The sequence below is a fragment of the Oncorhynchus nerka genome, linkage group LG12, assembly GCF_034236695.1.
Source record: "Oncorhynchus nerka isolate Pitt River linkage group LG12, Oner_Uvic_2.0, whole genome shotgun sequence".
Taxonomy (NCBI): Eukaryota; Metazoa; Chordata; class Actinopteri; order Salmoniformes; family Salmonidae; genus Oncorhynchus; species Oncorhynchus nerka.
In genome coordinates this window covers 31,927,970-31,952,893 of record NC_088407.1, presented here as the reverse complement: position 1 = coordinate 31,952,893, position 24,924 = coordinate 31,927,970, and the positions used below count along the sequence as shown (strand labels likewise).

General features: G+C 41.7%; 1 protein-coding gene across 4 annotated transcripts in view; it reads right to left on the bottom strand.

Moving 5' to 3' along the window:
* LOC115138102 (NXPE family member 3-like) overlaps positions 1–5,077 on the bottom strand; it is a 28,637-nt gene extending 23,560 nt beyond the window's left edge. For 2 of the 4 annotated variants that reach the window (XM_029674586.2, XM_029674585.2), the window contains exon 1: positions 4,760–5,077. Coding sequence is in view for 2 of the 4 variants with exons in the window: in XM_029674585.2 (XP_029530445.2) it covers positions 4,760–4,764 (5 nt within the window). In the remaining 2 variants the exon portion in view is untranslated. Of the gene's footprint in view, positions 1–2,240; positions 3,372–4,759 lie in introns of all 4 variants that reach the window. The other 2 variants (XM_065025494.1, XM_029674588.2) reach the window with 2 other exon arrangements.
* Positions 5,078–24,924: the final 19,847 nt, after the last annotated feature.

The window sequence follows — 24,924 nt, the reverse complement described above, 5'->3', positions numbered from 1 at the left end:
CATGGGTCCTCAGATCCTCAAAAACCTCTACAGATGCACCATCGAGAGCGTCCTGACTGGATGCATCACCACCTGGTATGGCAACAGCTCAACCTCCGACCGCAAGGCGCTACAGAGGGAAGTGCATATGGCCAAGTACATCACTGGGGCCAAGCTTCCTGCCACCCAGGACCTCTATACAAGGCAGTGTCAGAGGAAGGCCCTACAAATTGTCAAAGACTCCAGCCACCCTTGTCATAGACTGTTCTCTCTGCTACCGCACGGAAAGCAGTATTAGAGTGCCAAGTCTAGGTCCAAAAGGCTCCTTAACATCTTCTACCCCCTGCTGAACAGTTAATCAAATTTGGTACAAATCGTGCCTTAAGTTCTAGACCTCAGCTGAATCTGGTAATGAATGGTGTGGCTGTTGAGCAAGTTGAGGAGACACTTGGCGTTACCTTAGATTGAAACTGTCATGGTAAAAAAAATAGATTCAATGGTTGTGACACCACACTACAAAAAGCAAGTTCTGCAGGCTCTAATTTGGTCTAATCTTGAATATTGTCCAGTCGTGTGGTCCAGTGCTGCAACGAATGACCTAGTTAATCTGCAGCTGGCCCAGAACAGAGCGACACATTTAGCTCTTCCTTGTAATCAGAGGGCTGATATAAATACTATACATTGCCAGTCTCTCTTGGCTAAGAGTTGAGGAGAGACTAACTGCATCACTTCTTATTTTTATAAGAAACAATGTGTTGAAAATCCCAAATGGTTTTCGCAGTCAACTTACACACAGCTCTGACAGACACACTTATCCCACCAGACATGCCATCAGGGGTCTTTTCACAGTTCCAAAGTCCAGAACAAATTCAAGAAAGCGTACAGTATTATATAGAGCCCTTATTGCATGGAACGTTCTTCCATCTCATGTTGCTCAAATAAACAGCAAACCTGGTTTCAAATGTCACCTCACGGCACAATGCCTCTCCCCTATTTGTCCTAGATAGTTTGTGTGTATGCATTGATATGTAGGCTACGTGTGCCTTTTGAAAATAAAATATGTAGTTCTTTCCTTGAGCTGTTCTTATCTATTAATGTTCTGTATTATGTCATGTTTCATGTTTTGTGTGGACCCCAGGAAGAGTAGCTGCTGCTTTTGCAACAGCTAATGGGAATCCTAATAAAATACCAAAATACCCGGCTTATTTGCATTGACCCCCCGTTTTTTTACACTGCTGTGACCCACTGTTCATTACCTATGCATAGTCACTTTACCCCTACCTACATGTACATATAACCTCAATTTCTTTGACTAACTTGTACCCCTTCACATTGACTCGGTACTGGTACCCCCTGTATATAGCCTTGCTATTGCTATTTTATTGTGTTACTTTCTAACTTTAGTTTATTTACCAAATATTTTCTCAACTCTTATTTTTCTTAACTGCGTTCTTGGTAAAATCAAATTTGATTTGTCACGTGCGCCGAATACAACAGGTGTAGACATTACAGGGAAATGCTTACTTACAGGCTCTAACCAATAGTGCAAAAAAGGTATTAGGTGAACAATAGGTAGGTAAAGAAATAAAACAACAGTAAAAAGACAGGCTATATACAGTAGCGAGGCTACATACAGACACCGGTTAGTCAAGCTGATTAAGGTAGTATGTACATGTAGATATGATTAAAGTGACTATACATATATGATGAACAGAGAGTAGCAGTAGCGTAAAAGAGGGGTTGGCGGGTGGTGAGTGGCGGGACACAACGCAGACAAGCCCGGTTAGCCAATGTGCGGGAGCACTGGTTGGTCGGCCCAATTGAGGTAGTATGTACATGAATGTATAGTTAAAGTGACTATGCATATATGATAAACAGAGAGTAGCAGCAGCAGACTTGTAAGTAAGCATTTCATGGTATTCATTGTATTCGGTGCATGTGACAAATAATATTTGATTTGATTTATTCTCTCTTGAAATAAGAGTTACCTCATTCCTTGAGTTTTTAGTCTAGGCCAGTGCTTCCCAAACTTTATAGCCATCATTGTACGCCTGCCACACACACACATTATACGATACACTTATTAAACATAAGAATAAGTGTGAGTTTTGGTCACAACCCGGCAGGTGGGAAGTGACAAAGAGCTGTTATAGGACCAGGGCACAAATAATAATATAAAAATAATCAATAAATTTGCTCTTTATTTTAGCCATCTTACATATAAAACCTTATTTGTTCATCAAAAATGGTGAATAACTCACCACTGGTTAATGAGGCAGGTGTGCTTGAAAGGATGCACAGAACTCTGAAATGTTGGGTTGTCTTGGAGAGAGTCTTAAATAATTTCCCACACAGTCTGCGCATGTATTTAGTTTTCATGCTAGTGATGGCCGAGAATCCACTCTCACATAGGCACTTGGTTGCAAAGGGCATCAGTGTCTTAACAGTGCGATTTGCCAAGGCAGGATACTCTGAGCGCAGCCCTATCCAGAAATCTGGCAGTGGCTTCTGATTAAATCAAATTTTCACATAACCACTTGCTGCAATTTCGATGAGGCTCTCTTGTTCAGATATCGGTAAGTGGACTGGAGGCAGGGCATGAAAGAGATAACGAATCCAGTTGTTTGTGTCGTCCGTTTCGGGAAAGTACCTGCATAATTGCGCACCCAGCTCACTCAGGTGCTTCGCTATATCACATTTGACATTGTCCGTAAGCTTGAGTTCATTTGCACACACAAAACATCTTATAATGATGGAAAGACCTGTGAGTTGTCCTTGTTAATGCAGACAGAGAAGAGCTCCAACTTCTTAATCATAGTCTCAATTTTGTCCCGCACATTGAATAAAAAGTCAAGGGGTCTGAGTCCCAGTAATCCTAGATTTAGATCATTCAGGCGAGAAAAAACATCACCCAGATAGGCCAGTTGTGTGAGAAACTCGTCATCATGCAAGAGGTTCGACAAGTGAAAATGATGGTCAGTAAAGAAAACTTTAAGCTCGTCTCTCAATTTAAAAAAACTTGTCAATACTTTGCCCCTTGATAACCAGCACACTTCTGAATGTTGTAAAAGTCCGTTTGATGTCACAAAGCTGTCTAGTACTTTAAAAATAGCCTCTCCTGTTGTCCTGGTTTCCAGTGGTTTGCAGAAGAGAATGTCTTCCTTAATTGACCTCCCATAAATGTAACGGACATATACCAGGAGCTGTGCCAGGCCCGCCACGTCTGTTGACTCATCCAGCTGTAATGCATAGAATTCGCTGGCTTGTATGCGAAGCAGTAATTGTCTCAAAACATCTCCTGCCATGTCACTGATGCATCGTGAAGCAGTGCTGTTTGATGAAGGCATTGTCTGCGTAGTTTTATTTGCCTTTTCCCCCTGTCCCAGCCATATCTGGGGAAGTAGAAAGAATTAAGTCCTCCACAATAGTATGGGGCTTGCCTGTCCTAGCCACTCGGTAGCTCACCATAAGATGCTTCTAGCCCCTTCTTATTAATGGTATCTGTTGCATTTATACATACATGTCTTACTACTCGAAAGTCGTCTTAATTCTCGCCAAAAAAACTCCTGTTCTTTTTTTTTTCAAATTGGCATGTTTCGTTTCTCAATGTCAGCGCAAGAGTGAAAGTTTCCCGTGAGAAAGTAACAGATAATGTGATTGGTCCCTTCCCTGACCAAGGCCCTTCTCCTCCGATTGCTCAGTTTGGCCGGGCAGCCAGCTCTCGGAAGAGTGTTGGTGGTTCCAAACTTCTTCCATTTAAGAATGATGGAGGTCACTGTGTTCTTGTAGACCTTCAATGCTGCAGAAATGTTTTGGTACCCTTCTCCAGATCTTTGCCGCAGACAGAATCCTGTCTCGGAGCTCTATAGACAATTCCTTCGACCTGATGGCTTGGTTTTTGCACTGACATGCACTGTCAACTCTGCGACCTTATATTGACAGCTGTGTGCCTTTCCAAATCATGTCCAATAAATTGAATTTACCATTAGTGGACTCTAATCAAGTTGTAGAAACATCAATGATGGTCAATGGAAACAGGATGCACCTGAGCTCTCAATTTCAAATCTCATAGCAAAGGGTCTGAATACTTACGTAAATTAGGCATTTCTGCTTTTTTATTTTTTTATCTCTAAAACCTGTTTTTGCTTTATCATTATGGGCTATTGTGTGTAGATTGATTCGTATTTTTTTGTATTCAATGCATTTTAGAATAAGGCTGTAATGTATGTGGAAAAAAAGTCAAGGGGTCTGAATACTTTCCAAATGCACTATACATTATCATTGGGTAGGATAGGCAGCTAGGGTAAATTTGAGCCCAACCCTTCATGTTTCATGTTGAAATCATCTCACAATTAACATTATTGAGCAACACAATCCATTTTTAGAAATGTTAGTATAACTTGGACACGAAACATGCTAATTTGTGGGATACTGATTTACATTGAATTTTGGGCACACACAGATAATAAGAAGTTAACATTTGGAGATAGTGGTTTGTTTGTAATTTGGGTGACATTTTCCCTTTGTTTGTAATTTGGGTGACATTTTCCCTTTAAAGAGGCTATACATACCAGTTACACTATACATCATTTTTGGTTATTGAACAGATATTTCACAGCCGTTTAAATTGCACAATGATTCTCTACACTATACTTGTTTTGTGACAAACTAAATCCACGCAAACCGTTAACAATCCATACAACCAGGAAATGGCTGAGCAACCTTCCATTTATATTTCTTGAAATCAACTTGTAATGTACCATGTGTAGTCCTCTGTTACCTCATTTAGCCAAAGAATCCTTATCGCGAAGACGGACCAAAAGAACGCTACCGACTGACTGGGTTGTCTGCTGCAATCTTTTACTTGTTGAATTTAAATACTAATGCGGAAATGTAATAGTAGAACAACCGAACGGTATTGATGGGAAGGTGGAAAGGCGCAATCATATCCAATGAGGGTACTAGTAAAAGTGTGAGAGCAGGTCTCTAGACTTGAATGTAAAGATTAAACTACCTGTTGATTTGGCTGTCGCCAGACTGGGCAAACCACACACTACTGTTTTATTTGCCCTGCGATCAAATCAAATTTCATTGGTCACATGCACATATTTATCAGATGTTATTGTGGGTGTAGCGAAATGCTTGCCTTCCGAGCACTTCCAGGTAATGACATCACGGTCTTGTTTTTACATCCTACACGCCTCGAAGGCCAGTGTTTACAGAACATTTGGTGCTGTGTGATTAGAACATAAGGGTCTGATCTAGAGAAGACGAATTAGACATTTCTCTCTGCTTCTGTGCTGAATGATATTCTCCCTGTTTGCAAAAAAACTTGTAAAGAAGATTGAATGAATTGACTCTATGAACGACTGCTCTCCTTTTTGGTTCACCTGGAAATTCCTGTTACACTCATGGATTTCAGTTAGTACTGACTGCCATATGAGTGTAATTAAAACTAACTTGTTGGCTTTTTTGAGGTAGTGACTGTACGGGCATTTTCTGAAACAATCTGGAAGATTTTCTGCTATTAAATGTTCATTTCATCTAGTGATATACAGCTAACCCATTTATTCTTGAAGAATAACTTCTAATGCACCGTGAGCATAACCCAAAATACGGTTCTGTCATGAGAACATCTATTCGGTTGACATCACATTTCATTGAACATAACATGTGAATGATAATTTAGTATTGTCGTTTAGGCTCTGCTCCTGGAGGTGGTCCCAACATTAGGAAGGTGCTCAGCTAATCAAACTCAGCTTGCCAAATTATAACAGTTTTTTTTTCTGGATTAAAAAATGTGTTTTTAGGTGGCAGGATTTTTGAGAACATAGAGTCCCCCATGTCGTCGGTGTAGATACATTTTAAAATTTTAAAGCTAATTTCCTGCAATTCTACACATTTTGACATGGAAGCAGAGAGAAAATGTTGAAGTTTTAAAGCAAATTTCTTGCAGTTATGTACATTTTGCCATGGTTAATGCTGTGTTATTTTGCTCTAACGTATATACATTTCAAAACCAATACTGCTCAATTCATTGTTTTGGGGAATTTCCAATTCGCCCTGTCTGTCTTTTATTTTGGTGATTGTTAGTCCTCAGATTATTTATTTAAACATATTGGTCCATTATAGTTTGTACTATCCTATATCTAGTTTAGGTCGTTTGAGTTTACAGTGAAAGTGTATTTCCATCTCGGCCTGAAAAAAATGCTTAGGTGGCCCACCCAAGGATTACAAGTGCAGAACTATCCCTGTACAGGTAGGGAGCAGAGCTTCCTGCTATCCCCGGATAGGCAGAGGAGTAGACACAAAAGCAGATGGAGACTACTGTGGTGGGCAGCAATGCGAAGGATAATATTTGCTTAACATCATTCCTGGTCCAACTGAATGAAGAACCATTATGTGTGTTGTTCTATGTTGTACAGTGCCTAGTTTCTTCTTGAGGGCAACCAGTGTTCGTGCAATCCCCACAATCCACAGCACACAGGTAGTGAAAGCAAACAGGTATAGAGTTTTGTTTAAGTCGTTTGGGTTGGTGATTGTCTGGTTGTAGCTCCCGTTGGTGATGGTTTGGTTGTAGCTTGTTTTGGGAAATTGAGCTTTGTCGTGAATTTCCATGAAAAACAAAAGCTGAACAGTCCTTTTAGCCAATTATCACGGGAATGTAGTAGTCAGTGTTTGGAATAAAAATAAATGTATAATCAGATACATGTTGTGAATGTTATGACACAAGTAGGAGAAAGACATGGCCGTTTTCCGTCACATTAGAAATGCTTCCTTCCTTCCTGGTTGATATTTCCAATCACATACAAATCTGTGATTATCTTTAACAAAAACATACATTTAAAAAGTAGTTCAAAAAGGTCCACGTGTGTCTGAATTAGGGATCTCACACACCAGTTATGATCCAGCAGGTCAGAACGACCACACACACCCCCATGAAGCAGCAGTTTTGGTCCTCTGCAGGAAGGCAATCAGAACCAGTAATATCAGGACCAGAGGCAAACATCCGATCACTAATCGGTAGCTACTGTAGGGATAAAGGGCTGGACGGGGCTGTCATCGAAATACAAACCACCAAGAGATAGAGAGGTGAAGGAAGTTTAGGAGAGTCGCTGTTGCATTATGGCGATGCATATTGTTTTTTTGTGTATTTCATTTGGAAGTAACTTATCTATGATAATGTGGATCAAGGGGATAATTACACTGATACTAATAATGATAACATGTCTAATCATTATAATGATCATTTCTGGGGGAAAACTTGACAAGGCTTATGTTACAGGCTTTTCTATTTCTAGTTTTTCTATTTCGAGGTTGGACTTCAGCACGTTGGACGCACAGATTGGTGTCACCTCGTTAGTCAGTGTGTGTTACACCTGTGCTGGCTTGTCATCTTGTTAGTCAGAAAGTGTATCACAGGTCGTTTTTAAGAGCAGCTGACCCAGTGGGCTTGGGAGATGTGGAGGGTTAACACCTTTAGTTGGCACAACCTATTATTTATTTTTTTAGTCCGGCCTTTTAAGTTTTATATGGGTTTTATTTAGTTTGCCTCTTCTTGGGCAAATTTAGTGGGCGCTTATGGTGGGTGTCTTAGGGCCCAGTTATTGCTAGGCATCTTTCAGTGAGTGTTTTCTTTCCCCATGAGTGTTTTACAGAACCCCACCAGTTTTGTTTTGATTTAACTGTTTGTTAGTTCCCCCTTGGCGTTCACGTGCCACTTCTGGGCAAGATGATAGGCCCAGTATCTCAAATTGTCGTTCCGGTTACACTTCGACAAGAGATACTGAGGTTGACTCACGATGGTAATATGGTAGGTCAACTAGACATATGTTCGTATTTTGCGTGACTAATTTTGCCCTAGTCTGAAACAGAATGTTGAAAGGAAGCTTTTGAGACGACAAAGACCCTTTTAGTCTCTGCAGGAGATGTTGAGCAACCTGTGGGGTACTTTTCAAAGGAACTGTACTTGACTATCGAAGGAAACGATCGCTTTGTACTGGCTCTTCAGCACTGAGGTTCATGCATCGGCCTCTACCCCTCTGGTGGTCTATATCGATCATAACCCTCTCGTTTTCCTGCAAAAGACGAGCTCCAATAATTGCTGACTCCTTCGTTGGAGTCTCATATTGCAGGAGTTTCCCTTTGAAATCAGACATGTCCTTGGTAGGGACAACTTGGTTGATGATTGTCTTTCAATGGTGGGCTTTGTTTAGCCAGAGTGTCGCCCTGGCACACATTTAGTTTGATTGCTTGTTTTTCCCTATGTGAGATTAGTTGGCACTCCCTATTTTGATTTGTTTTGGATTGCTTCCTGTCTTTTAAGTTTGGTGTGGGTTTTGTTTGCCTCTTGGGCAACTTTAGTGTGTGCTCATTCTGGGTGTCTTTTAGGGCCCAGTTGTTGCTAGTCAAATTTCAGTGGACATCCCCATGAGTGTCTTTCAAAACCACTCCTAGAACACCACCTGTTTTGTTTTAGTGACTATTTTTTAGTTCCCCCTTCTGTTTGGAGGACAATTTTGGGTTTCTTGCTGGGGAACGTAACAGCTTATTAGCATTTTGGTAACACTTTTTTACAGCATCCAAGCATATTTTGACAAGAAACTCCTTCCCAAAAATAATCCTCAAATCATGTTCACAAGATTCATTGAGTTGAAATAGTGTGAAACTGAAACAAAGGCAATAATGTCTGCATAAGACAATGTAATCTGTCCTAAAATACAAACTAGATCTGAACGTAACCTGATATTTTACTCACTGACAACAAGCAAAAGCTAGGCTAACATACTGTAGCAATTAAGCTAGTGCTGTCCATCTAGTCCACGAAGTAAACATACACATCCGAATTCCAGAAATAATGCTCTGAAACAAAAGACGCATGCAAAAGGAATGAAAATACTCACTGACAAAGCTTCCTATGGCATACAACGTAAAGGATGGATGAATATTGTTGGCAGACAACTGAAACAGAGCACTCTACATGAGGCAACAATAACAAACTTCCTCCTAACAGGTCACACGATGGGTCATTTTCTAGCTTTACATACGTATTCAGACCCTTTGCTATGAGACTTGAAATTGAGCTTGAGTGCATCCCCAGGTGCATCCTGTTTCCATTGATCATCCTCATGTTTCTACAACTTGATTGGAGTCCACCTGTCTTGAATACAATTGATTGGACATGATTTGGAAAGGCACACACCGGTCTTTATAAGGTCCCACAGTTGGGGGTCTCCCGAGTAGTGCAGTGGTCTAAGCAGGGATATCCTTTTCCCATCGCGCACTAGCGACTCCTGTGGCGGGCCGGGCGCAGTGCACGCTGATACGGTCGCAAAGTGTACAGCGTTTCCTCCTACACATTGGCCTCCATCATTCTTAAACGGAAGAAGTTTGGAACCACCAAGACTCTTCCCTAGAGCTAGCCAAACTGAGCAATCAGGGGAGAAGGGCCTTAGTCAGGGAGGTGACCAAGAACCCGATGGTCACTTTAACAGAGCTCCAGAGTTTCTCTGTGGAAATGGGAGAAACTTCTAAAAGGACAGTGCCTTCAGGAAGTATTCACAGCTCAACATTTTGTTGTGTTACAGCCTGAATTTAAAACAGATTAAATGTAGAGGTTTTGTCACTGGCGTACACACAGTACCCCATAATGTTCTTACAAATTACATATGAAAAGCTGAAATGTCTTGAGTCAATAAGTGTTCAACATATGTTACGGCAAGCCTAAATAAGTAAAAAAATTAAATGTGCTTAACAAGTCACATAATACATTGCATGAACTCTGTGTGCATGACTACCTCATCTCTGTACCCCACACATACAAATATCTGTAAGGTCCTTCAGTCGAGCAGTGAATTTCAAGCACAGATTCAACCACAACGACAAGGGAGGTTTTCCAATGCCTCACAAAGAAGCGCACCTATTGGTAGATGGCCAAACATTTAAAAAGCAGACATTGAATATCCCTTTGAGCATGGTGAAGATATTAATTAAACTTTGGATGGTGTATCAATACACTCAGTCACGACAAAAATACAGTCGCCCTTCCTAACGCAGTTGCCGGAGAGGAAGGAAACCCCTCAGGGATTTCCCTATTAGGTCAATGGTGATGGAGTTTAATGGCTGTGATAATAGAAAACTGAAGATGGATCAACAACATTGTGGTTACTCCACAATACTGAGTTGACAGAGTGCAATAAGGCCCTAAAATAATACTGCAAAAAAACCATTTGACTAAACAAATTACTTTTTTTCCTGAATACAAAGTGTTATTTGGGTCAAATTCAATACAACCCATTACTCAGTACCACTCTATATTTTCAAATATAGTTGTGGCTGCATCATGTTATGGGTATTCTTGTAATCATTAAGGGCTGGGGAGTTTTTCACGATAAAGAATACATTGAATGAAGCTAAGCACAGCCAAAATCCTATGTAAATTAGATATTTCTGTATTTCATTTTCAATACATTCGTTTCCTTACCTTAAATACACTCTATGGACAAGGAGAAAGTGCAATCAGTACTTTGGTTTTGTTAAACTAAACCGTGCCACCAATAGCTAACAAGATCAGTTACCCTTATCTAGTAGATTATGTTGTTTGACAAATGGGGATGAAGTCCAAATAAATATTTTGGGTATAATTTGCAAAGAGGAAGTACCCTAAACATGTATTCCCAAATGTTCTCACATGCATAAGTGTCAATATGCATAAAATCTGTGGTCAGAAATGTTTTAAGGAAAGCCATGGTTTATGTTTCAGCCCAACTGCATGTGGCAAGTTTGTCCCGCAACTCTAACGTTAACCTCTCTGGGTTCTTGCTTAACCCTTAACCAAAGGCTCTATTCAATATGTAACACTAAACAGATTCTGCGATATACAGTGGGGCAAAAAAGTATTTAGTCAGCCACCAATTGTGCAAGTTCTCCCACTTAAAAAGATGAGAGAGGCCTGTAATTTTCATCATAGGTACACTTCAACTATGACAGATAAAATGAGGAAAAATATCCAGAAAATCACATTATAGGATTTTTTATGAATTTATTTGCAAATTATGGTGGAAAATAAGTATTTGGTCAATAACAAAAGTTTCTCAATACTTTGTTATATACCCTTTGTTGACAATGACAGAGGTCAAACGTTTCCTGTAAGTCTTCACAAGGTTTTCACACACCGTTGCTGGTATTTTGGCCCATTCCTCCATGCAGATCTCCTCTAGAGAAGTGATGTTTTGGGGCTGTTGCTGGGCAACACAAACTTTCAACTCCCTCCAAAGAGTTTCTATGGGGTTGAGATCTGGAGACTGTCTAGGCCACTCCAGGACCTTGAAATGCTTCTTACGAAGCCACTCCTTTGTTGCCCGGGCGGTGTGTTTGGGATCATTGTCATGCTGAAAGACCCAGCCACGTTTCATCTTCAATGCCCTTGCTGATGGAAGGAGGTTTTCACTCAAAATCTCACGATACATGGCCCCATTCATTCTTTCCTTTACACGGATCAGTCGTCCTGGTCCCTTTGCAGAAAAACAGCCCTAAAGCATGATGTTTCCACCCCCATGCTTCACAGTAGGTATGGTGTTCTTTGGATGCAACTCAGCATTCTTTGTCCTCCAAACACGACGAGTTGAGTTTTTAGCAAAAAGTTATATTTTGATTTCATCTGACCATATGACATTCTCCCAATCTTCTTCTGGATCATCCAAATGCTCTCTAGCAAACTTCAGATGGGCCTGGACATGTACTGGCTTAAGCAGGGGGACATGTCTGGCTCTGTAGGATTTGAGTCCCTGGCGGCGTAATGTGTTACTGATGGTAGGCTTTGTTACTTTGGTCCCAGCTCTCTGCAGGTCATTCACTTGGTCCCCCCGTGTGGTTTTGGGATTTTTGCTCACCGTTCTTGTGATCATTTTGACCCCACGGGGTGAAATCTTGCGTGGAGCCCCAGACCGAGGGAGATTATCAGTGGTCTTGTATGTCTTCCATTTCCTAATAATTGCTCCCACAGTTGATTTCTTCAAACCAAGCTGTTACCTATTGCAGATTCAGTCTTCCCAGCCTGGTGTAGGTCTACAATTTTGTTTCTGGTGTCCTTTGACAGCTCTTTGGTCTTGGCCATAGTGGAGTTTGGAGTGTGACTGTTTGAGGTTGTGGACAGGTGTATTTTATACTGGTAACAAGTTCAAACAGGTGCCATTAATACAGGTAACGAGTGGAGGACAGAGGAGCCTCCTAAAGAAGAAGTTACAGGTCTGTGAGAGCCAGAAATCTTGCTTGTTTGTAGGTGACCAAATATTTATTTTCCACCATAATTTGCAAATAAATTCATTAAAAATCCCACAATGTGATTTTCTGGATTTTTTTTCTCATTTTGTCTGTCATAGTTGAAGTGTTGTTGAGAATTCCAGACCTCTCTCATCTTTTTAAGTGGGAGAACTTGCACAATTGGTGGCTGACAAAATACTTTTTTGCCCCACTGTAAATGTAAAGGTAATTTCCGATTTAGCTGTCATAGGTCGCGTTTACTGTGAATGCAGTCGCCGCGAAGGCGGGAACATTGTCTTTAAATTTCAATCAGTGGTCTAAGGAACTGCATCGCAGTGCTTGAGGCGTCACTACAGACCCGGGCTCCTGATTGACGTGTACTATGGTGCATTGAGTTGGTTTAGTGGTTAATACTCTGTTTGATTTAGAAGTGTGGGGTCTTTTTATTTGGTTTTAGTGAGTATTTCACGGGTTAGAAATGATGCTGTACACAAATGAAAGTTTATATTGTCAGAGTTTTGGTGGCACATATGGCCCTCTCCGGCCTCTAGGTCACCAGGCCGTTCGTTATGGCACTGTCACCATCATTACGCGCCTCATGACACTCACCTGGACTCCATCACCTCCTTGATTACCTGCCCTATATACATGTGTCACTCCCTTTGGTTCCTTCCCTAGGCATCATTGTTTCTGTTCCAGTGTCATGTCTGTGTGTTGTTTGTGTTTCTTGTTTTGTATTTAGTTCATTTATTTATTAAAACACTCAGTCCCTGAACTTGCTTCCCGACTCTCAGCACACACGTTACACATATGTAAATTCTGTTGATTAGAAGACATGTACTGAAAAACCCAATGTAAACCTGATACACATTTTGAAATATCTTTAAATGATGTCTGAGCTCCAGGAAAACAAACACTCACTTAATAGGGCTGACTGACCTCTGACCTCTGTTTTGACTTCCTAGTGAGGCCAGATCACCCTTACTAGGAAGACAAAATACATAGCCCATAAAAAAACGATCTAAAGACAACTAATTAAAAAGTTTATAATTTATCAATAATGTGTGATTCAGACCATGAAAAGGACAGAGAGAGAGACCTGTCTCTAGTCTATTTTACCATTACTTTATTGGATACAAGTATTTCCTTATGGCGTTATCAAGAGAAAAATTTGTTTGTTTTTGTCCTGCTTCAATAATACATCTCATTAAATTGGGTCTGCTCGATGGTTGGGATTTCTCCCTAAGGATTAGCCCTCTGACTCCCTGACCTGTAATGCCGCAGTGAGATCGTCAAGATGTTAGGGGAGTATAAGTCCATTTTGAGGGGGGGTTTCAACTGTGTGTTGTTATTCTCTAAGACATTTGCCTTAGAAGTCCGGATTTCCTGAATTACAAGTGTCCTAACTAAACTGTCTGGTCTGTCCTCTCTCGAGGTTATTGCGAGGTGACCACAGATGGTATCTAGATGCATGGAAGATAATTCGGCAGGTGAACAGTGTGAACCTCAACACCCCCTCTATCCGGCTGAAAATGGTGTTCAGTATCCTTCACCACTTCTACCGTGAGACCTGAGTCTGAGCCAGCAACCTGTACACAGCAGTCGAAGCGTTCAACTGCCTTTTCTCTCATGTTTTTTTCTCTCAGGAGTACACGTGGATGCATGTGGAGTGAGCATGGAGAGAGATCCAGTCCAAATGTCTCTCATGCTGCTGGAGTACTGGTAGGAAAATGGACAAAGACATAATGACCCTAAAGTAAATGTGAGAGACATTATCAAGGGCCATCCACTTTGAACATGTGCCATTAAAAGGACAAACTGAAACACTATCTGAAGAAAAACATGAAGAAACACCAGGAAGGATGAGTGCCGGGGACCGAGGGGGGTGGTCACCCGTGCCATAATTGATTTAAGCTGGTCCAAAATGGTTTATTTGGGGTATCTGGTTGATTGTGGAGATCTGCACACTGCATAATGTATAGTAATTTAGACTAAGAATCCATTGAAATACCAATCTGTCATTACCACAAGGGATGAAAAAAGTGAGGGTCTTAAATTAAAGTGATAGAACCAACGTGAAGCACTAAGGACTGTCATTCTAAATTTGGGTTGGATAATATTTCAATAATTATGATTTGAAAAGGCAAGGCTTCTAGAGTCAGAGCTGTGCCCTAAAAATGTGAGGAGAGACACATTGTACCGATTGTACCTTGGGCTAACCTTGCCCCAATCTCATTCTTAGCAAGGTTGGTGTGAAACAGTATTCTCTTTCTCTTCCCTGTGAAATGTTATTAACAAGCTGTAAGGAGATATGTGCCTCTCTGGCTGATAAGATGTCAGCAGCTATCTTGTTTTCTCCTCCTCTAGAGGATGGTGAAACAGTTAGATGCCAACTCTGGATGAGCTCCCATTTCCCCTTGAAGATATGGACGATGAGTAATGATTGACGACTGTTGTTTATTTATTGTGTGCTTTTATCCATGCATTTTCAGAAATTGACCACTCGTCTTGCTTATCAGAATTATTGAGGTTCCATTAGCGAATGATCAATGATCAATGATTTGTCCTATACTAAAGGTTATTTAGAAAACAAGATTATAATAATATAAAGACAACGTATGTAAAACATCCATGTGTAAATAACAACCCTGTCCAGACATGTTTGGATAATATGTTGCGCCATTCAGAGATGCAATTTGTATCCTACTCTTTAACTTAACCTGTTTATGTTTTTACTGAGGTAAAAAAAAGTGTCCCAAGTGTCCTTTTTATTTATACTGTGCAATAATTGTATTTTATACACATATCCAGATGTGGTGAACATTTTAGGGATGGGAGAGATTCACTGAATATTTATTTGAATGGCTGTGGACAGGTTGAGGTTATCGGGACAGTAGCCTATTGCGCCCAGTCTTAATTCGTTGGATAACAAAAGTAGGCTGTAATGATGAGAGTATAAAACTATTGTCTATAAAAGTGTGCTGTTTTCTGTTGATTTACACAGCTTGGGTCATAATGGGAGGTCCAAGGCAGTTTAGATTAATTTGCATACAGGTAGGGACCAGGAAATCTGGTCCAAATACGGACGAAGTGGGCAGAGAAGAGACATATTTAATAAAGTGTAGACAACAAATCTCGATCAGATAGTGATCCAATCTTGATCGCGATGGCGACAACCATGTTTATGCAAGGTGTAATCACGGCTTCTGTAACATACGTACAGTGGGGCAAAAAAGTATTTAGTCAGCCACCAATTGTGCAGGTTCTCCCACTTAAAAAGATGAGAGAGGCCTGTAATTTTCATTAAGTTCAAGGTCCAGAGAGAGAGAAGTGCATAAAAAGGGAATTCCATTCCATTTACTAGTTCTTAACTCAGGTCGGAATTCCCCCCATGACACATTTATCAGTTATATTCCTCAATAATTAATGTTTATATATAATACATTTGTAAGTCCAAAAATGGAAAAATGGATAAAGAGGCTACACATAACTTTCCTAAGATATGCTTTCTTATTTTAACTTTCCATTTATATTTCTTGAAATCAACTTTGATTGTTGATACATGCCTGATAAAGCAACAGAATCCTTTAGGTGAAGACAGACCAAAATAACTGCTACTGAGTGCCTCTGACTGGATTGTCTGTCACGGTCTTTTTTAAATTTTTTACTTTACCCCCTTTTCGTGGTATCCATTTGTTAGTAGTTACTATCTTGTCTCATCGCTACAGCTCCCGTACAGGCTCGGGAGAGACGAAGGTCGAAAGCCATGGGTCCTCCGATACACAACCCAACCAGCCGCACTGCTTCATAACACAGCGCGCATCCAACCTGGAAGCCAGCCGCACCAATGTGTCAGAGGATTCTCCGGCAACAGCTCTGGTAGATATTGCTGCAGTCAGCATTCCAATTTCACGCTCCCTCAAAACTTGATACATCTGTGGCATTGTGTTGTGTGACAAAACTGCACATTTTAGAGTGGCCATTTATTGTCCCCATCACAATGATCATACTGTTTAATTCGTTTCTTGATATGCCACACCTGTCAGGTGGATGGATTATCTTGGGAAAGGAGAAATTGTCACTAATACGTATTGTAAACAAATGTGCACAACATTTGAGAGAAATAAGCTTTTTGTGACATGGAACATTCCTGGGGTCTTATATATCCGCTCATGAAACATGAGTCCAACACTTTACATGTTGGGTATATATTTTTGTTCAGCATACATTGAAAATTGTACACTGTCTCCTTAAAAATGTCAGGTTTGTAATGATGACATACAAGAAATCTGTCATGCATTCATTGCTATGATCATTGATCTCCTGAAGAAGCCATCCCGTTTCCTTTCTTTCTGTGCCCTGAAATGTTTGGATATACTTGTAAAGTTACAAGGTTGTTAGCTAGCTAGCCAATGATGTAACATGACTGAACAAAGTGTAAATGGTCAACGACACTTGAATAGTTTTGGTTTATGAATGTAAAATGCGGTCCTGGAGATTCGCTAGAGGAAGAAAAATGATCTGACTCATATTACCAGAGAAACATTGTTGACCTGGTTGGGTGAGAAGCAGGCCGTTTCTGCTGTAGTAGTGGTGCAACCATGACGCCAACAAATCTGCACACCCTTGTTTCTGTAGGGCACTTGGACACAACCTTATCATTAAAACGAAACCTTATCATTAAAACTTTTGAGCCCCGTGGGCAGGTGTCCCTTGGGTTGGTGTCTTTCCGTCAAACACTTCTCCAAAACCAAAGTGGGCACAAAAAGACTGACATCACCAGTTTCACACACCTTTGAAAAAATTCCATAAATGCCTTTTTTTGATTGAAAAGTGAATTCCTTTCTTTTTAAAGCAGAGGTACAGTACAAAGAATAAAACCACAACTGTAAGAAAAAAAACCTATTTCATTGCAATTTATTGTACAATCTTTGGAATTTGGAGAGCGCAGCCTGGACAAAAGCTACATGTTGATTTGAGGCGATCTTTCTGTCACTAGATATGCTAGTAGGATGCCATTGCCATTTAGACTCTTAATGGTGTTGAGACATACTTTTAGATCGTAAATGTTAAAATTTAGCAGGCTCAAGTAACCTAGTCGGACAACGCTCCACCCATGCTAGTTATTCATCCCCCCGAGATGGCATAGCAGTTCAGACGTCTTTTGTCCTCGTCTTGTCGTGTCGTGTATATATATATATTTACAACTTTTTTTTCACATACATTTTATTTTTATTTTCCATCAACTCATCTTCAATACACTCTCCTGCAACCTGCCTTACCAATTGATATGTATAAATACGTATTATTTACCTCAAATCTGCAATCAAATCTGCAATCCTCCAAGAAGCTAGCCAGAAGCTAGCCAGAAACTCCAAGAAGCTAGCCAGAAGCTAGCCAGGAGCTAGCCAGAAGCTAATCAGAAGCTAGTTAGCTTCTTTACTGGCAACTCGTTCGTATTCAGCTAACCACGGTTTGTGGTCATCAGCTATCCTTTAACTCGAAAATCTATCGCCAGTTTTGTACGGCGCAGCGCGGCTCGGAACGGAACATACCGGACCGTTTTTTCTCTCCATGTCCCTGGATTTCAACTGCTCTCTGGACATTCACTCCCGGATCTCACAGCTAGCTGGCTGCTATCCGTGTGTCTATCTGCTTTCGTCGATTCCGGAGCAAACATCAATTACTCCGGAGCTAGCCAGCTCCGTCAACCACTCCTGAGCTCCGTCAATCACTCCTGGGCTGCAGTCACCTATCCGGACCCGTTTTACTGCCTACACGGAGCCCCTCCGGGCCTTCACAACTGGACTGCCGACGTTATCTACCCGAAGGAGATCCGGCTGGCTCCTCCGTCGCGACGTTACCTGAATGCCCATCTGCGGCCTGCTAACCGTTAGCTGTCTTACCGGATGCTCTCAGAATAGACAATCGGACAATTTATTTATTTTTATTATTATTATGTTTCTTCTTGGGCCTCTATAACTATATCTATTGTTTTTATTTTTTTGTTGTTGTGTGATTTGGACTAATCCCCTCTACAACACGGAACTCCACTAATCTACTGACGGAACGCAAGAGGTGGCTAACAACAGACCTCCATCCTATGCTAGCTTGCTACCGATGGCCTGGCTAGCTGTCTAAATCGCCGTGACCCCCAAACCAACCTCTCCACTCCCTGGACCCTTTTGATCACTCGACTAAGGATGCCTCTCCTTAATGTCAATATGTCTTGTCCATTGCTGTTCTGGTTAGTGTTTATTGGCTTATTTCACTGTAGAGCCTCTAGTCCTGCTCACTATACCTTATCCAACTTATTAGTTCCACCACCCACACACGCAATGACATCTCCTGGTTTCAATGATGTTTCTAGAGACAATATCTCTCTCTTCATCACTCAATACCTAGGTTTACCTCCACTGTATTCACATCCTACCATACCTTTGTCTGTACATTATACCTTGATGCTATTTTATCGCCCCCAGAAACCTCCTTTTACTCTCTGTTCCAGACGTTCTAGACGACCAATTCTTATTGCTTTTAGCCGTACCCTTATTCTTCTCCTCCTATGTTCCTCTGGCGATGTAGAGGTGAATCCAGGCCCTGCAGTGCCTAGCTCCACTCCTATTCCCCAGGCGCTCTCTTTTGATGACTTCTGTAACCGTAATAGCCTTGGTTTCATGCATGTTAACATTAGAAGCCTCCTCCCTAAGTTTGTTCTTTTCACTGCTTTAGCACACTCTGCCAACCCGGATGTTCTAGCTGTGTCTGAATCCTGGCTTAGGAAGACCACCAAAAATTCAGAAATTTTAATTCCAAACTACAACATTTTCAGACAAGATAGAACTGCCAAAGGGGCGGTGTTGCAATCTACTGCAAAGATAGCCTGCAGAGTTCTGTCCTACTATCCAGGTCTGTACCCAAACAATTTGAACTTCTACTTTTAAAAATCCACCTCTCTAAAAACAAGTCTCTCACCGTTGCCGCCTGCTATAGACCACCCTCTGCCCCCAGCTGTGCTCTGGACACCATATGTGAACTGATTGCCCCCATCTATCTTCAGAGCTCGTGCTGCTAGGCGACCTAAACTGGAACATGCTTAACACCCCAGCCATCCTACAATCTAAACTTGATGCCCTCAATCTCACACAAATTATCAATGAACCTACCAGGTACCCCCAAAGCCTTAAACACGGGCACCCTCATAGATATCATCCTAACCAACTTCCCCTCTAAATACACCTCTGCTGTCTTCAACCAAGATCTCAGCGATCACTGCCTCATTGCCTGCATCCGTAATGGGTCAGCGGTCAAACGACCTCCACTCATCACTGTAAAACGCTCCCTGAAACACTTCAGCGAGCAGGCCTTTCTAATCGACCTGGCCGGGGTGTCCTGGAAGGATATTGATCTCATCCCGTCAGTAGAGGATGCCTGGATATTTTTAAAAAATGCCTTCCTAACAATCTTAAATAAACATGCCCCATTCAAGAAAATTAGAACCAGGAACAGATATAGCCCTTGGTTCTCCCCAGACCTGACTGCCCTTAACCAACACAAAAACATCCTATGGCGTTCTGCATTAGCATCGAACAGCCCCCGTGATATGCAGCTGTTCAGGGAAGCTAGAAACCGTTACACACAGGCAGTTAGAAAAGCCAAGGCTAGCTTTTTCAAGCAGAAATTTGCTTCCTGCAACACTAACTCTAGAAAGTTCTGGGACACTGTAAAGTCCATGGAGAATAAGAACACCTCCTCCCAGCTGCCCACTGCACTGAAGATAGGAAACACTGTCACCACTGATAAATCCACCATAATTGAGAATTTCAATAAGCATTTTTCTACGGCTGGCCATGCTTTCCACCTGGCAACTCCTACCCCGGTCAACAGCACTGCACCCCCAACAGCAACTCGCCCAAGCCTTCCCCATTTCTCCTTCTCCCAAATCCATTCAGCTGAAGTTTTGAAAGAGCTGAAAAATCTGGACCCCTACAAATCAGCCGGGCTAGACAATCTGGACCCTTTCTTTCTAAAATTATCTGCCGAAATTGTTGCCACCCCTATTACTAGCCTGTTCAACCTCTCTTTCGTGTCATCTGAGATTCCCAAAGATTGGAAAGCAGCTGCGGTCATCCCCCTCTTCAAAGGGGGGACACTCTTGACCCAAACTGCTACAGACCTATATCTATCCTACCATGCCTTTCTAAGGTCTTCGAAAGCCAAGTCAACAAACAGATTACCGACCATTTCGAATCTCACCATACCTTCTCTGCTATGCAATCTGGTTTCAGAGCTGGTCATGGGTGCACCTCAGCCACGCTCAAGGTCCTAAACGATATCTTAACCGCCATCGATAAGAAACATTACTGTGCAGCCGTATTCATTGATCTGGCCAAGGCTTTCGACTCTGTCAACCACCACATCCTCATCGGCAGACTCGACAGCCTTGGTTTCTCAAATGATTGCCTCGCCTGGTTCACCAACTACTTCTCTGATAGAGTTCAGTGTGTCAAATCGGAGGGTCTGCTGTCCGGACCTCTGGCAGTCTCTATGGGGGTGCCACAGGGTTCAATTCTTGGACCGACTCTCTTCTCTGTATACATCAATGAGGTCGCTCTTGCTGCTGGTGAGTCTCTGATCCACCTCTACGCAGACGACACCTATTCTGTATACTTCCGGCCCTTCTTTGGACACTGTGTTAACAACCCTCCAGGCAAGCTTCAATGCCATACAACTCTCCTTCCGTGGCCTCCAATTGCTCTTAAATACAAGTAAAACTAAATGCATGCTCTTCAACCGATCGCTACCTGCACCTACCCGCCTGTCCAACATCACTACTCTGGACGGCTCTGACTTAGAATACGTGGACAACTACAAATACTTAGGTGTCTGGTTAGACTGTAAACTCTCCTTCCAGACCCATATCAAACATCTCCAATCCAAAGTTAAATCTAGAATTGGCTTCCTATTTCGCAACAAAGCATCCTTCACTCATGCTGCCAAACATACCCTTGTAAAATTGACCATCCTACCAATCCTCGACTTTGGCGATGTCATTTACAAAATAGCCTCCAATACCCTACTCAACAAATTGGATGCAGTCTATCACAGTGCTATCCGTTTTGTCACCAAAGCCCCATATACTACCCACCATTGCGACCTGTACGCTCTCGTTGGCTGGCCCTCGCTTCATACTCGTCGCCAAACCCACTGGCTCCATGTCATCTACAAGACCCTGCTAGGTAAAGTCCCCCCTTATCTCAGCTCGCTGGTCACCATAGCATCTCCCACCTGTAGCACACGCTCCAGCAGGTATATCTCTCTAGTCACCCCCAAAACCAATTCTTTCTTTGGCCGCCTCTCCTTCCAGTTCTCTGCTGCCAATGACTGGAACGAACTACAAAAATCTCTTAAATTGGAAACACTTATCTCCCTCACTAGCTTTAAGCACCAACTGTCAGAGCATCTTACAGATTACTGCACCTGTACATAGCCCACCTATAATTTAGCCCAACAACTACCTCTTTCCAAACTGTATTTAATTTATTTATTTATTTTGCTCCTTTGCACCCCATTATTTTTATTTCTACTTTGCACATTCTTCCATTGCAAAACTACCATTCCAGTGTTTTACTTGCTATATTGTATTTACTTTGCCACCATGGCCTTTTTTGCCTTTACCTCCCTTCTCACCTAATTTGCTCACATTGTATATAGACTTTTTTTTTTTTACTGTATTATTGACTGTATGTTTGTTTTACTCCATGTGTAACTCTGTGTCGTTGTATGTGTCGAACTGCTTTGCTTTATCTTGGCCAGGTCGCAATTGTAAATGAGAACTTGTTCTCAACTTGCTTACCTGGTTAAATAAAGGTGAAATAAAATAAATAAAATTTTTGTAAATTGTGCCAGAAATAATTTAACTTTCTCTGCTACTTCTTCACTGGGCAGACGTGAGAGAGGATAGTGTTTATCATGTTCTTAATGATCGGAGGGTGCGGGTGGATATTGTGTGCAAGGGTCATCTCCCAGGCATCCACTAACTTGATATTCAGGCCCCTGAACATGCCCTTGATTACCCCATCCAACTGAACCGAAAACCAGTCACTGACGATGAGGCTCTCTTTTAGGCTTTGGGCCCGGAGGTTTGCCGAGCACACCACTACCACAGTCCCCGGAGCCCGGTTCAGAAGCCGCACAACCGCTCTTCGAATGTTGCGGAGTCGACGAATGTAAACCTGCACAGGGAAGGTACAGAAATGGGCCCAAACACTGATGACTACAACAGTGTCTGAGCCCCCGGCCAGGCCATCCAGCTCCTTTTTAAAATATTTTATTTATTTGATTTTTTACCCCTTTTTCTCCCCAATTTCATGGTATCCAATTGTTGTAGTAGCTACTATCTTGTCTCATCGCTACAACTCCCGTACGGGCTCGGGAGAGACGAAGGTTGAAAGTCACTGCCAACCTTGGTTAGCGCGCACTGTGCCCGGCCCGCCACGACCAAGCCCTCCCTAACCCCTAACCCGGACGACGCTAGGCCAATTGTGCATCGCCCCACGGACCTCCCGGTCGCGGCCGGTTACAACAGAGCCTGGGCACGAACCCAGGGACTCTGATGGCACAGCTGGTGCTGCAGTACAGCGCCCTTAACCACTGCGCCACCCGGGAGGCCTCCATCCAGCTCATTAGCTACATAGCGCAGCTGACTGATGCTGAGAGGGGTCCATGTGATGGGGGGGCCATAGCTACGGTACTTCAGCAGAATATTGTGGGGGATGTCCACCGCCATGAAGGGCCCTGCCATTACCGGACTTCGAAGGTTGAAATCCTTCAACTCTGTGACAGAGAGAGAGAGGGAGATTAAGGCCAGGTGTGCACAATGAAAGTTCCAGAGGGATCTGTGACACAGTTAGTGAAAATGCAACCCGATTGTGGTAAGAAATGTGGAAATAATGGTCAAGATTGAGAGATTTATTCACCTCTGAATCTACATATGGTGTATGTGTGTGCATTTTTGATGCTCACTCCCATTAATAAAGTATAACCTTTATTATGATTAAAGTATTACCATACTATGTGGATTGTACAACCCAGAATGAAGGGTTTGAAATTATGAAGTTCCCTTACTTTAATAGAGTTTTTAATATTTTGATATATAAGCTCAAATTTAAATGCTTACATTAAAATGTAATGAGTATCACACGAGTGAAAAGAGGATGGAATGTAAGGGATATGTTAATGTTTGTACTGTTCTATAAACCAATTTCTGTGTTCATGCAAGTGGTTGACTGAACAAATCCTTCTCAGTAGCTGCAATTTTGCAGAATGCCCAGACCTTGTTTTGAGAACAAACAAAAGACATCTCAGTTTCAAGATCTCAGCTTAGAGGAGAAGCTTCGTGAGGTGTTGGTCTGTCACATGTTATGAAACTGTTTTGGTCGGTCACATGAATGAAACAAAACGGCATTGATTAATTAATTATTCTAAATCATGCAAATATATCTTGTCTGTGTATAGCCATATATAAGACAACTGCTGGTTTTGCCTATGCAGAGCTCCTGATTGACATGTGTACTATGATGCATTGAGTTGGTTGGAACCTCTCCAGCGCGCTGACAAATAAACAATGAGAATGTCCCTGTGTAAGAATTTTCACGACATACCATTTAGCGTTAGCATTCAGCATGCAACATTTTCCACAAAAACCAGAAAAGCATTCAAATAAAATAATTTACCTTTGAAGAACTTCAGATGTTTTCAATGAGGAGACTCTCAGATAGCAAATGTTCAGTTTTTCCTGAAAGATTATTTGTTTAGGACAAATCGCTCCGTTTTCTGCGTCACGTTTAGCTATGAAAAAAACCTGTATCCAGGATTGTGTAAATCTATCAGCAAGCTCATTAGCATAACACAACATTAACTATTCATGAAAATCGCAAATGAAATGAAATGAATCTATTTGCTCTCAAGCTTAGCCTTTTGTAAACAACACTGTCATCTCAGATTTTCAAAATATGCTTCTCAACCATTGCAAAACAAGCATTTGTGTAACAGTATTGATGGCTAACGTACCATTTAGCGTTAGCATTCAGCATGCAACATTTTCCACAAAAACCAGAAAAGCATTCAAATAAAATCATTTACCTTTGAAGAACTTCAGATGTTTTCAATAAGGAGACTCTATTAGATAGCAATGTTCCGTTTTTACAAAAAATATAATTTGTGTTCGGGTAAATTTTTTTTTTAAAAAGTCATTAAAACGCTAACTTTTTTCCAAATTAACTCCATAATATCGACAGAAACATGGCAAACGATGTTTAGAATCAATCCTCAAGGTGTTTTTCACATATCTATCGACGATAAAATCCATCGTGGCAGTTTACTTTCAATTCTGAAGAAATGGAACGTGCATGGACCTACAGATTACGCACACAGGACACCGGGCGGGACACCAGGTAAATGTAGTCTCTTATGGTCAATCTTCCAATGATATGCCTACAAACACGTCACAATGCTGCAGACACCTCGGGGAATAGACAGAAAGCGCAGGCTCATTCCTGGCGCATTCACAGCCATATAAGGAGACATTGGAACACAGCGCCTTCAGAATCCGGGGCATTTCCTGTATGAAACTTCATCTTGGTTTCGCCTGTTGCATTAGTTCTGGAGCACGCACAGATAATA